Genomic DNA, 12,371 nt, shown 5'->3' on the forward strand with positions numbered 1-12,371 from the left:
GTAAATAAATAAAATCTTAAAAAAAAGAAAAAGTAAATTCAAAAAGATATATGTACCCCTCTGTTTACTGCAGCATTATTTACAATAGACAAGATATGGAAGCCACTCAAGGGTCTATCAATAGATGAATGGATAAGGAAGATGTAATATTATGCATCTTTGAAAAAGGATGAGATTGTGCTATTTGCAATAACATGGAAGGACCTTGAGGGTACTATGCTATATGAAATGAGTCAGACAGGGAAAGATAAATACCATATGATTTCACTTCCATGTGGACTCTAAAACCAAACACAGATACATAAGCAAACAAACAAGCAAAATCAGATCTATAAATACAGACAACAAACTGATGTTTGCCAGAGGAAAGGAGGTGGGGAATGGACAAAATTGGTGAAAAGGAGTGGGAGATACAGGTTTCTAGTGATGGAAGGGGTAGGTCACAGGATGAAAGGCCCAGCATAGGGAACACAGTGGTATTTTAATAGTGTTGTATGACAACAGACACTGGCTACCATTGTGCTGAGCACAGCATAACACAGAGAGGAGTTGAATCAGTATGTTGTACACCTGAAACTAACGTAACATTGTGTGTCAACCACACTCAAATAAAAAAAAATTAAAAAAAGAAGAAAGTAAGACCCTGTGAAAACTTTCTTACTTGTAGGAGATACGCTGTTGACTGGAGAGGGTTGGGTGCCAAGAGTAGATGTGACTCCTTCAAGTGGAGGATCTGCTGAGGGTTTCACGGAGCCTGAAGGGATGAAATGGACAATAATGATGAACAAAATGTTGTAATAGAAAGATGATGTGTTGACTTAACTTCCCCCACAACTTTATCCATTCACCTAGGAAATCATTATGGAAGGGCCGTTACATGCAAGGTCATGCGATATGTGGTGGAAGATATCAGGCTGTCTTTAAGGACCAGATGCCTCGGTAACAGGCAGGGAGCCAGGCATTGTGTTGCGTGTAGGGCACCAGGGGGATGCAAAAAAGGGGCATCAGACAAGATTGGAAGGTCAGGGGAAGCTTCCTGAAAGAATATAACATTTAACCAAGCCCTGGTGAAACGATTACAGCAGCTAATATCTCGCAGCATTTGAGAAGTAATCATACAATTTACAAATTCTGAGCCTGCAAACTTTTATTGGCAGGATAGAAACGATGTAACTATCCAACTGGAAGTAACATCAATGAGCCTAAGATGAATGGTGTGATTACTGCTTTTTCGAAAACGCCTATTTTTGTCAGAACATTTTTATCTTGCTATAACTTTTCTCTTTCTCTGTGTCGGGAGCAGGTAGGGATGAAGGAGGGGCTAGACTATATTGTTTTATCATACTAGACATTTATGTCAATTCCTTAGAGCTCCCATTATGAAACTGGAAAATAGCCCTATTAGCAGTATAAAATAATTTACAAATGCCAGAGGATCTACTGACTTTAGGAAGGTCTGGGTTAAATATGGTTAAATGATTTTGAGGCTAGGGAATTTTGTGATTTTTCTAGATACAGTGACATTGGGTATAGTGTCACACATCTGATGAGCTGTGTCAATTATCTGGACATTTAATTATAAATTATACTATTGGTTCTATTCTATAATTTATTTTAAGAGAAAAGTATATATTACATAAGCTGTCACCTGATAGCATATAGCACATTGAAAGGGATTTGTGTTTTGTAACCGAGATGTTTCTAGATTTTATTTTCAGTGTTGGTAATGTTGTTATTGCTGTTGGTTGTAGGTGATGCTTGCAGCTGGCTCTGACTTGTTATCACACAAGTGATCCCTTGCTATTAAGTATTAAGCTCCGAGGACGTAGGTGTGGGGTGGGGAGAAAGTAACCTGGAGAGTAGACAAATAGGTTAGTGGAATGACCACCTTCTTCCACCCAAACCATCTGAAACATGTTTGAACACTTCAGCATGACATTCAAATCCAATCATTATTTTTTCCCCCTATTTCACTCCCCACTTCATTTCCCAATGCGGCCTATCATCTTTTATATCTCAAATCATACCCTCAATCCAACAGGTGATGTTTCAACCCAATTTCCCATGGATTCTTGCTTTCTGTGCATGCTGCTTCCTTATACTTTCCCACTGCAAACTGCCTGGTAGGCACCTTCTCAAACATGAAGAATCCCGGGGATCTTTGTGATGTGCTCTTAGTCCTCAGTGTTTAACTTAGCAAAGGCCTTTTTACTCTACATCATCAGTATATCCCTCAAGAGAAATGATTAGTGTTGCTCCTCACTGTATTTCTGGTTTCTGGCAAATGCAAGTGGATGAATGAATGCGTATGGGTTCCTCCTAACCACTGAAAGAGAGAAGACCGACTTTAAGTACATATCTGACCACCGATGCATAATAAGGATCATCTTCCAAAGTAGTAACCTTAATGAGCACGGGCCTGGAAAAAACAATGCCTAGCTGTTTTTCTCTGTAGATTGATTGGAACAGAGAATGGCAAACTATGGCCCACAAGTCAAATTCTACCCACTGCCTACGTTTGTAAATGAAGTTTTATTGGAACAAAGCCATGTCCATTTGTTTCTGTAATGTCTATGGCTGTTTTTGTGTCCTCAGTGACAGAGCTGAGTAATTATGGTAGAGACCAGATGATCCACAAAGCATAAGATATTTACTACCTGGTAGATAAAAACAGAAAATGTTTGTTGACTCCTGGAAAAGAAGATATTGATAGGTTATGCTTAATCCTAGACTTCCACAATGGGAAATCTTTATTTTTCATTTATTGAATATTTCTATTTTAAGCTATTGTTCTGCTGTATTTAACACCCACATAGCTTTGTAATCTGAGGGGTTCTTGGCACACACATCCTTACAGCATATTAGGAAGTTCCTACTGCAAGATTTGTATTTTAAGATGAACTCTTTGCCCTGTAAGAAAAGTGATGCATAGCTCTCAACATGAAACCTGCGGCAAAAAAAAGGGGGGGTTGGGGAGAGCTCCTGGTTTCAGACTGTCCTGTAAAGTAGAAACTCTGCCTTGGTCAAAACAAAACTGAGGGGGTGTAGAAAGAAGTGGCTAAAACCTAACAGAAAAAAAAAAAAAAAAACTTTTTCCCAAAACTCAAATGCAGAATTTAGCAGAAACATGTGTCAGCCAGTTTTCAGACCATTGTGTTTGCCATTGTGTTGTATAGGATTAAGCTGTTGGCCTAAAGCAACTTCATCTGTTCCTGAGTGTGTCCCCTCTGCAGTAGGCCAGGCAGGGTGCTCAGGACCACGCTCATAGGCAGCAATGGCCAGATGTCTGTCTGTCCCACAGGGCAGCTGGTCAGGTCCAGGGCTTTCTCAGAACTCCAATCAGCTCTTAGCTGGTCTGCTTAGAAATGAACCAAACTCCAGGCCCTGCTAGGTCTTTGCATCTCATAATGTGGCCCATGGTTCCTCTTAGGAGATTGTTAGAAATGTAGAATCTCAGGCCCTGCCCCTCCACCTCAATTTAGTGAATCAGAATCTGCTTTTTATAACAATATCCTTAGGTGACTGCTGTGCATTATTAAAGTTCTTAACTGAGACTTAGGATCCCTAGGATCGGTCAGGGCATGAGAAAAATCATGAAATAGGAAGCCTTTGGCATATTCTGGCTCAATATTCAGTGGTTCTCTTGCCCCGTTATTGAGATATCTCTTTTTAATCCTTTCTCCACATCCCAAAATACACATGCACACTCAAACACACAGGGCTTATCAATCCCTAACTCTTCTTCTATCCCAAATGGGTATTTGCAGTCAACTTTTGCTTTAAAAAAATCCCCTCCACCTCAAAACAAGACAACTCTTTGTATATGCCAAAAATTTGACCGTACAGTACTACAATTTTAGATATTCTGATAAGCTAGGCTAGCAGTAAGACTACCTTGGCCTCTTCGGCTAACTAGTAGTCTTTAAACTTTCGCAAATGTCCTTAGGCCATGTGATAGATTTTCCTTTGAGTATCTGTAGATCTTGCATTCTTTCCTAGAAAGAATAGAGTATTCTTATATCTCCTGAAACAGGAAGCAGACCCCTTTGTACAACCCTCCAGTATGGAGATAACATCTCTAGCTGGGACCACCAAGTCTACACATCATCAAGAAATGTAACAGACCATTGCAGTCCCTTATTAATTAACTGCTCTGAATCCTTTGAAAAATCCTTGGGCCAGGCAGAGACCTTGGAGTTGGCTTTTGGACAAAAATCTGCCTCCTACCCAGGTGGTCAGTCTCCTGAATAAATCTCACAGACTTTTCCAATCAAAATTCCTCTTTTGAGTATTGGCCTATTGAGCAATGGGCAGCCTGACTTGGGGTTTGGTAGCAGCAAGATAGGATATTTTGGAAAGAACTTAATATATATATATATATATATATATATATATATATATATATTTATTTATTTATTTATTGTTGAATCACAGGACTCTGCAGGTCCTGGTACTCAAACAGCTGCCTGATGAGCCACTGATCACCCTATCCTGACCCCTTTCCCTGTCTGAGTTTACTAGAATAAGAATCACTGAACCTTTCAACTTTCTGGGAGATGTGAGGTAGGTGGGGAAGGGAGCATCTCTGAAGACTAACAGCTTGTAGATTTCTAATTCTTCTCTGGGAATAAAGTGGAACAAAAGCTCTTTTCCTCTCACTAAATCTCCTTTTTTCTCTGTAATATTCTCAAAATTTCTTTACTTTAGATTTTTCTTCTGTATTTTCATCTCAATATCTGTCAACAGTAATGGCTTGATAAAGCAATAACTCTTGCACAGGCATCAAAAGTTTTCCCAGAGTTCATAAGGCACCCAGAAGTACGACCACAAGCAGAAAGCATGTTTGGAAGTAAGTGTTTAAGAACATACAACAAGTAAGGGAGTGTGATCCAGTGATGACATGGCTTTACAGAGTCTCAGCTGCATCTTCTAAATCATTCCCAAAGATACATGCTAGAATGTGACCAGATGTAAGCTATAATTTTGGGAAACCAAACTCCTCAAGATTTATTATCTTTAATATTTGATCATAAAGGACAAAAATTCATTTGACAATTTAAAAATAACCATCTGCTCAGAACCTAAAATTATACTAGATCAAGGGCTGTCCTGTAAAATTGGAGTTATGGTATGCTTTGGGTAACAGGATCAGTGCTTTTCCTTATTATCCTAAAATTATTCATTATTTTCTGATCTTAAAACTTAGCATAGTTCAAGAGAAAGAAAAGACAAGTCACAGACTGGGAGGAAAATATTTGCAAAAGACTCAACTGGTAAAGGACTATTATTTGAAATATACAAAGATCTCTTAAAATTCAACAGTAAGACACTAACCAACTTGATTAACAATATTGATTAACAATAGGGTCAAATAGACATCTCACTAAGAAGATATATTGATGGCAAATAAGCATATGAAAAGATGCTTCACATAGTATGTTATCAGAGAAATCCAACTCAGACAACAATGAGATACCACTACACACCTATTAGAATGGCCAAAATCCGTAACACTGACAATATGAAATTCTGGTGAGGATGTGAAACAACAGGAATTCTCATTCACTGCTGGCAGGGATGCGAAATGGTAGGGCCACTTTTGAGTGTTTTTTTATAAAACTAAACATACTCTTACCTACGGTCCAGCAATTTTATCCCTTTGTATTCATTCAAAGGAGTTGAAAACTCATACATGGATGTTCACAGTAGCTTTATTCAGTATTGCCCAAACTTGGAAGCAACCAAAATGTTTTTCAGTAGGTGAACAGATATATAAACTGGTACATGCATAAAATGGAATACTATTCAGTACTAAAAAAAAATAAGCCATCAAGCCACAAGACAACATCTAGGAAGCGTAAAGGCATATTACAGAGTGAAAGAAGCCAATCTGAGAAGGCTACATACTATATGATTCCAACTAATAGGACATTCTGAAAAGACAAAACTGTGAAGACTGTAAAAAAATCAGTGGTTGCCAGGGTTTGGAGGTGGGGGTAAAGGATGGATAAGTGGAGCATGGAGGATTTTTAGGGCAGTGAAAATTTAGGCTTGTTTTAAACCACTGATGGGTACATGTTACCATACATTTGTCCAAACCTGTAGAATGTAGAACACCAAGTGTGAATCCTAAGGTTAAATCATGGACTTTGGATGATTATGATGTGTCAGTGTAGGGTCATCAGTCATAACAAATGAATCATTCTGGTGAGTGTAGCTGATAACAAAGGAGGATATGCACGTGTGTGGGAGGGCATATAGGAAATCTCCACACTTTTCTCTGTTGCTGTACCTAAAACTGCCCTCAAAAAATAAAATCTTGAAACCAAGAAAAGCTCAGTTTTTTTAAATAAGTTTTTATTTATTTATGATAGTCACACACACACACACAGAGAGAGAGAGAGAGAGGCAGAGACAAAGGCAGAGGGAGAAGCAGGCTCCATGCACCGGGAGCCCGACGTGGGATTTGATCCCGGGTCTCCAGGATCGCGCCCTGGGCCAAAGGCAGGCGCCAAACCGCTGTGCCACCCAGGGATCCCCAAAAAGCTCAGTTTTAACATCAGAAAAGATTAGAATTTCAAACATGGTTCTGTCTGTGAGGAGAATAAGGTTTTCCTTAGGAATTTGAGGTTATTTGGTCTTTAGCTCATATCCTTAGAGTCTGCTGAAGTTACTGGCAAATCTTTGTGAGAACCAGTTCCTTTATCCTGTTCCAAGACCATAGCCCTAACTGTGTTCATCCTTCTAGAAAGGAAGTGCACTTATTCTTGAGGGAATTAGACAAAATTGAGTATGGATGTTTCAGTGCAAACCCATGACCACTTCTGAATGATTAACTCAAAGTTCACAGGGAGATGAATTTGTGTTTGTAAATACACACACACACACACACACACACACACACACAGAGGCAGCATTATAGGCATGATGCCACTGCCCCAGATTCAGGATGGCACCTGCTTCTGAACAGTGGGGATGGATTTACACTGAGCCATAGATCCTTCCCATCCAAGGCTCCCGCGACCCAACTGCCTGCATTTGTGAAAGGGCTGGGTAGGACCCAAGATGCAGATAGTGGCCTTGGAACAAAGGGTCACTTTCCCTTATAAACTATCCTGGGTTTTATGAGTACATTACACACTACAGTATCTGAAAATGAGAAGGTGGTAAAAGATGTTAATGGTTCTGTAGAGTTGTAATAATGGCTACCAAAGCTGTTTAAGTATTACTTTACTGTGACATATGCATGTTTGATAGTTGTCATTACAGGCCTCTATTTTTTATAGGCAATCTGTTGTTGCTGTATTTGTTGAGACATTTGTTCATATCTTTTATGTAGTAAGATCTGCATTATTTGGTCAGGTTTAGAGTCGTGAATATTCTGGTCAATCAAATATTGTGATAAGTAGAATGATCCTACATATCGATTTTCAAATCATAAAAGTCTTCAATGTGCCAAATTCTGTGCTTCAACCTAGGGGCACTAAAGTCATTAAGATATAGTCCTTATCCTCAAGCAATTTATATCTCATACATGGTTTATCCATTCCTAAGTATTAAAATTTTAAGTGTTGTATATAATTGAGGGTTTTTAGTGACTCAGAAGGAATTTTAGGATTTTAAGAATCTTTCTTGATCATCAATATATTAGTGCTAATTTTTATTATAGAGTACTTTAACAGAAAGTTATTAATGAAATTTGAAAAAATTGCTATATTCACTAGAAATTCTTAGAAATAGGAATCAGCTACTTTTTATTTGAAGAGATTCTTTTAAGCAGAGTCCCATTATTTTATCAAAATTTTAATAGTATGGAATTTAATAATTCTGAGTTGTGTAAAGAGTTTTCTGAGATTAAAATACCATGGAAATAATGAGCATTCTATTTGTTCTAATTAGAAGTGTTCTGAGCTTATGGCAGTCTTGGTCACCCCTTGTTGACCTTATGAAATAGACAACTCACCCAAGGAAAAAGTGATCTTTTCAGATGAGATATTCCACACTTTATTTCCAGGGGCTGGAGACAGAGCCGTACACCAGATGGTCAGGTTTTGTGATTGGGCTGGTTTATTACCATACACCCTTGTCAAAACAGACTTCAGCTCCAAAAATCCACTTTTGTCTTTTCTCTTTTCATTTGTAATGTATATTTCTGCAAGACAGATTAAAAACAAGATCAATCACCAACATTTTCTGTATGAGCCATAAAATGATGTCAGGGCATGGCTGGGGGTGGTTCAGTTTATGGTAACAGAGAGTCTAAAATGGTCAAACCACAGCTTCTGTACAGTTTATTCCCACAGGCCTGGAGTTAACTTAAATGGCTTTGCTCACGCTCCTACATGGTATTGATCCATGGTCAAGGTACAAAATGTACTGATTCATAATGTTGCTTTATTTGTGACCATGGGTCTGAGGGGGCTGGGGGCCAGTTGCCCTAGCTCACCAGCATTGTTTATTCATAACAGTGAGATTGATGATTTGCACCTGATCTGGGCTAGAACCTGGGAAGTTTCTGTAGAGTCTGGTTACATAGCAGAGATGTACATAAGGAAAATATAAAACAATCTCATCTTGACTCCCCACTTCTGAGGTGTTCTGTGCCATACTGGTCATCCCCCCTTTACCAAGGACCCATGTCTGATTTCACTGGCCCTTTTGCTCTACATCTATACATGTGATGCATATCTTTACTTTCATGGTGTTGTTATATTATATCTTTTTCCTGAAATAATCTGTAGACTTATAACCATTGTCATTTTGGGTCCTGTAAGTCTTCTTTAGAAGTAGAAACTGTTTAACTGCCATTGTGAGCTCAACCTCCAAATAGCATACATGGCAGCAGGAAATTAATGTAAAGCCATCTGTCACTGTAGGCCAGAACTTTCTGAACTCTTCATAGCTTCTTTACACTACAGGTTCTAAATCCTAGTTTTGAGGCTGTTACTTGCCAAAGAAATAAGTAAATGGTTGTATCCTGGTAGCATTCTCACCACGCTGTCTGGCCTCATGGTTGGGAACATAACTGACACATCAGACCAGGGCTTACTTACAGAAGAACGTATCTATAAAGACCTTTATGAGGCATTTTCAGGATGGCATCCAGTCCTTATTATGGGTGAATTGTTTTTAAAGTGAATAACAAAACCAGTAATGATCTCAAAATGAATCAAGTGGATCGCTACAATCGTTAATCAATATGGACTTTTTATTTTATCAGTTAAAAATAATAATATAGCAAGAGCTATGGGACTTACGGCTGAAAACATAATGAGATTTGAGGGGAAAAAAAATGACTCAAGAGAAAGAAGAGGGGGTGTTGTCCAGGACAGAGAATGGCTGGGATCATTCTGGCCAATGCTGCCTGCTTGCTACCTCTGAAAAACGTGGCTTTGTACATTCTCACCTGAACTTGTCTCAGTGTGTATGTTTCCACTCCAAGAATTTTTAAGCCTCTTGGTGGAGTTCCTTGTCATAAAGTCCGGTCTTTTATGTTTACTTCTAGTCTTCCTCAGACCACTCCACTTAGGGCCTTACAAGAAAAAGTAGAAAGTATTTCTTTGTGGATTTAAAGCAGTGGTGCTAAGTTATTTGAACTAAATCAAACTATTAATGAGTACACGTTGAATTAAACTTTTTTGCCTTCATATAAAAGATCTGCTTTTATTAATAGTTGAATAAAGCACTAGTGTTTATATAGGAGTTAAAGAAGTCAGGTGTGGGGCACCTGGGTGGCTCGGTTGGTTAAACATCCAACTCTTGGTTCTGACTCAGGTCATGATCTCAGGGTCCTGGGATCGAGTGGGGAATCTACTTCCCCTCTTCCTCTGCCTCTGCCCCTAACCTGCTCATGTACTCTCTCTCTCTAAAATAAATAAATCTTACAAAATAAAAAGAAGTCACGTGCATTTCTTAATTCTGGGAAATGCTACCTACGCTAGTCCTCTTGGAGGTGCTAGATGAGATATCCAAAAATGGCATCTGGTAGGCAAGATGATGTTTGTCTTGGAATGAGAATTGTTCTTCAATGCCAGGATCAACTTGGGCAATGGCAGTTTCTATTCTTTGTTTTCTTTCTTTCTTTGCCAAATCCATTTCCATTGACTGACTTCCTTACCTTTTTTTTCACCTCGAGGAAAGCCTCCTTTCGTAAACCACGTGAGATTTGCTGTGGGAAATACATTCCTCAGGGAGCAGGTAAATGTTCTCTGGGAGAAAAGGCAGACCATAGAAAGGCTTATTTGCAAATTCAGAAGAAATTGGTACCCCTTCCATCCCTGCCAACTCTCACACAAGGCAAGTTGGCAGGAAATGATTTTCTCCATCTTCAACAAGGCTGTGTTTACCTTTCAGAGGTTATGTGAAAATGTGAACTACAAATAGGCTGTCTCTTACATAGACATCATGAATTCACAGGTTAATTTGTGAAGAATCTTGGACTAGACTAATGTTGCAAGTCTGGAGTCCAGGTTCTGGAGAAGGGAGATCACAACTCTATACAGGAAGAATAAAATAATATTAAATATAAGCCCAAGACTAGAAAGATATCCTCTAACAGGTAGAGGACAGAAAAGAATATTCTGTTAGACTAAAAGCTAAAAGATATCCACATTTTGGTTGTTCCCATTCCCAAAATAATATAAAGTACTATTAGTAGCAACAACCACAGAAACCATTATTGTAAATATTTCACTTTTGACTTGTAAAGAATTTATGTAATTGAATTTTCACTTTAGCATCTTAATAATCCTATATGGCAGGTAGGACATGTCTTATTATTGCCATTTGACAGATGGAGAAACCAAGGCACCAAGTCACAGGACCGCTAAAGGGGGTGGGACGTAGTCCACAGCACAATTGGGAACTATGTTACCCCAGTCCCAGCCCAAGATATTTCTTGGTTTAACATATTGTACTGAAATATGAAAGAGTGAGAACAGATAGCTTATGTTACAAAACCAGAAAATAGAGTCAGTTATGTTTTATTTGCAGCACGTATTTGCTCCTTGTGAGATGATAGTTTACTTCAACAGCCTGGGAAAAATATCCATTAAGACTTATTGAATCCTCGGGGATGCCTGGGTGGCTCAACAGTTGAGCATCTGCCTTCGGCTCAGGGTGTGATCCTGGAATCTGGGATCGAGTATCACATTGGGGTCCTTGCATGGACCCTGCTTCTCCCTCTGCCTGTGTCCCTGCCTCTCTGTGTGTCTCTCATGAATGAATGAATGAATGAATGAGTGAATCAATCAATCAATCAATCAATCTATCTATCTATCTTTAGGAAAAAATACTTATTGGATCCTCATTATTTTATATGAGACACTGCAGAATTATAATCCCATTTATCGTTATTTGTTTTCTCATCAAGAGATGCATGTATTTTACATACAACCAACCCTGGTTCTTCTTCTCAAATATTTTCCACAACTGATGAATTCACCAGTTAACCAGTAAAGAACAATGAACTACATGTAACACTCATTCCATACTTGGCAATGGGGACATGTGGTAGGAATTCATGTGGTAGGAATGCAGATCCATGACAGGCTTACTGAAGAAACCTCTTGTCAAGTTAATAAAAATGTTAAAAAGTTTTACTCTTGTGGATTCTCTGAATCCAGATTTTACAGAGTGATTCAGATTTCAAGAACTCTCTGCCACCTCCAGACCATGTTCCAAGATTTTTGTTTCAGAATGTGGTTCTTGTCCTGAACTCCTCCAAGCCTCTCTAAAATTGAAAAGCCACAGACTAAACTAGCTCAAACTGAGGTCAAACCTCTTATGAAACATCAAGATTATGGTTTTGCTGAGCAAGCCAAGCTATCGCTGGTTGGGAACTTCCAAATGAGTAAGAAAAAAAACATGTTAAATTTTAAAAATATGATATTAATATGGACAAAAGTCTCTGTGTACACACCTAAAAGCGCACACCCACATTCCTCTGTTGAGAAGGTAACGCCACTCACTCACTTAACATGTGGCTATTACATCCATGAGACAACCGAAGAATTGGTTTCTCCAACACATTATTCTAAGTTACACATGGAATATGTGAGCAATAGCACAAATAATTATGTAGTAAGTGGTGAAAAGTATTTGGGCAGTTCTGTAGGAGAGCAGAGAAGAGTGAGCTCTGGGAATGGAACAGAGTTATATTTTGCAGACAGGGAGGAGATGGTCCTGGATTGCACAGTTGGTCTGTGGTGGAAAGTAGTGGATAGATGGAAAGGGCTTGTAGGCCTATTTGTGGGGTGGGACTTTGTCCTGGAAGCAGAGGGAAGCCAGCAGGGGGAAGTCAGAGCATGACAAGATTGAGGAGTCAGGAAAAGTGAATCCAAATCTGGCTGTAAGAATGATCATTCCCTTTT

General features: G+C 38.9%; 1 protein-coding gene across 2 annotated transcripts in view; it reads right to left on the minus strand.

The window, feature by feature from the left end:
* CD96 (CD96 molecule) overlaps positions 1-12,371 on the minus strand; it is a 90,136-nt gene that overhangs the window by 38,333 nt on the left and 39,432 nt on the right. The window contains exons 6-9 of one of the 2 annotated variants that reach the window (XM_055316228.1): positions 10,118-10,208; positions 9,407-9,532; positions 7,964-8,152; positions 662-754 (exon numbers count right to left, since the gene is read on the minus strand). In XM_055316228.1, the coding sequence (XP_055172203.1) occupies positions 662-754; positions 7,964-8,152; positions 9,407-9,532; positions 10,118-10,208 (499 nt within the window). The remainder of the gene's footprint in view (positions 1-661; positions 755-7,963; positions 8,153-9,406; positions 9,533-10,117; positions 10,209-12,371) is intronic. The other variant, XM_055316229.1, reaches the window with a different exon arrangement.

Source organism: Nyctereutes procyonoides, unplaced genomic scaffold, assembly GCF_905146905.1.
Source record: "Nyctereutes procyonoides isolate TBG_1078 unplaced genomic scaffold, NYPRO_anot_genome, whole genome shotgun sequence".
Taxonomy (NCBI): Eukaryota; Metazoa; Chordata; class Mammalia; order Carnivora; family Canidae; genus Nyctereutes; species Nyctereutes procyonoides.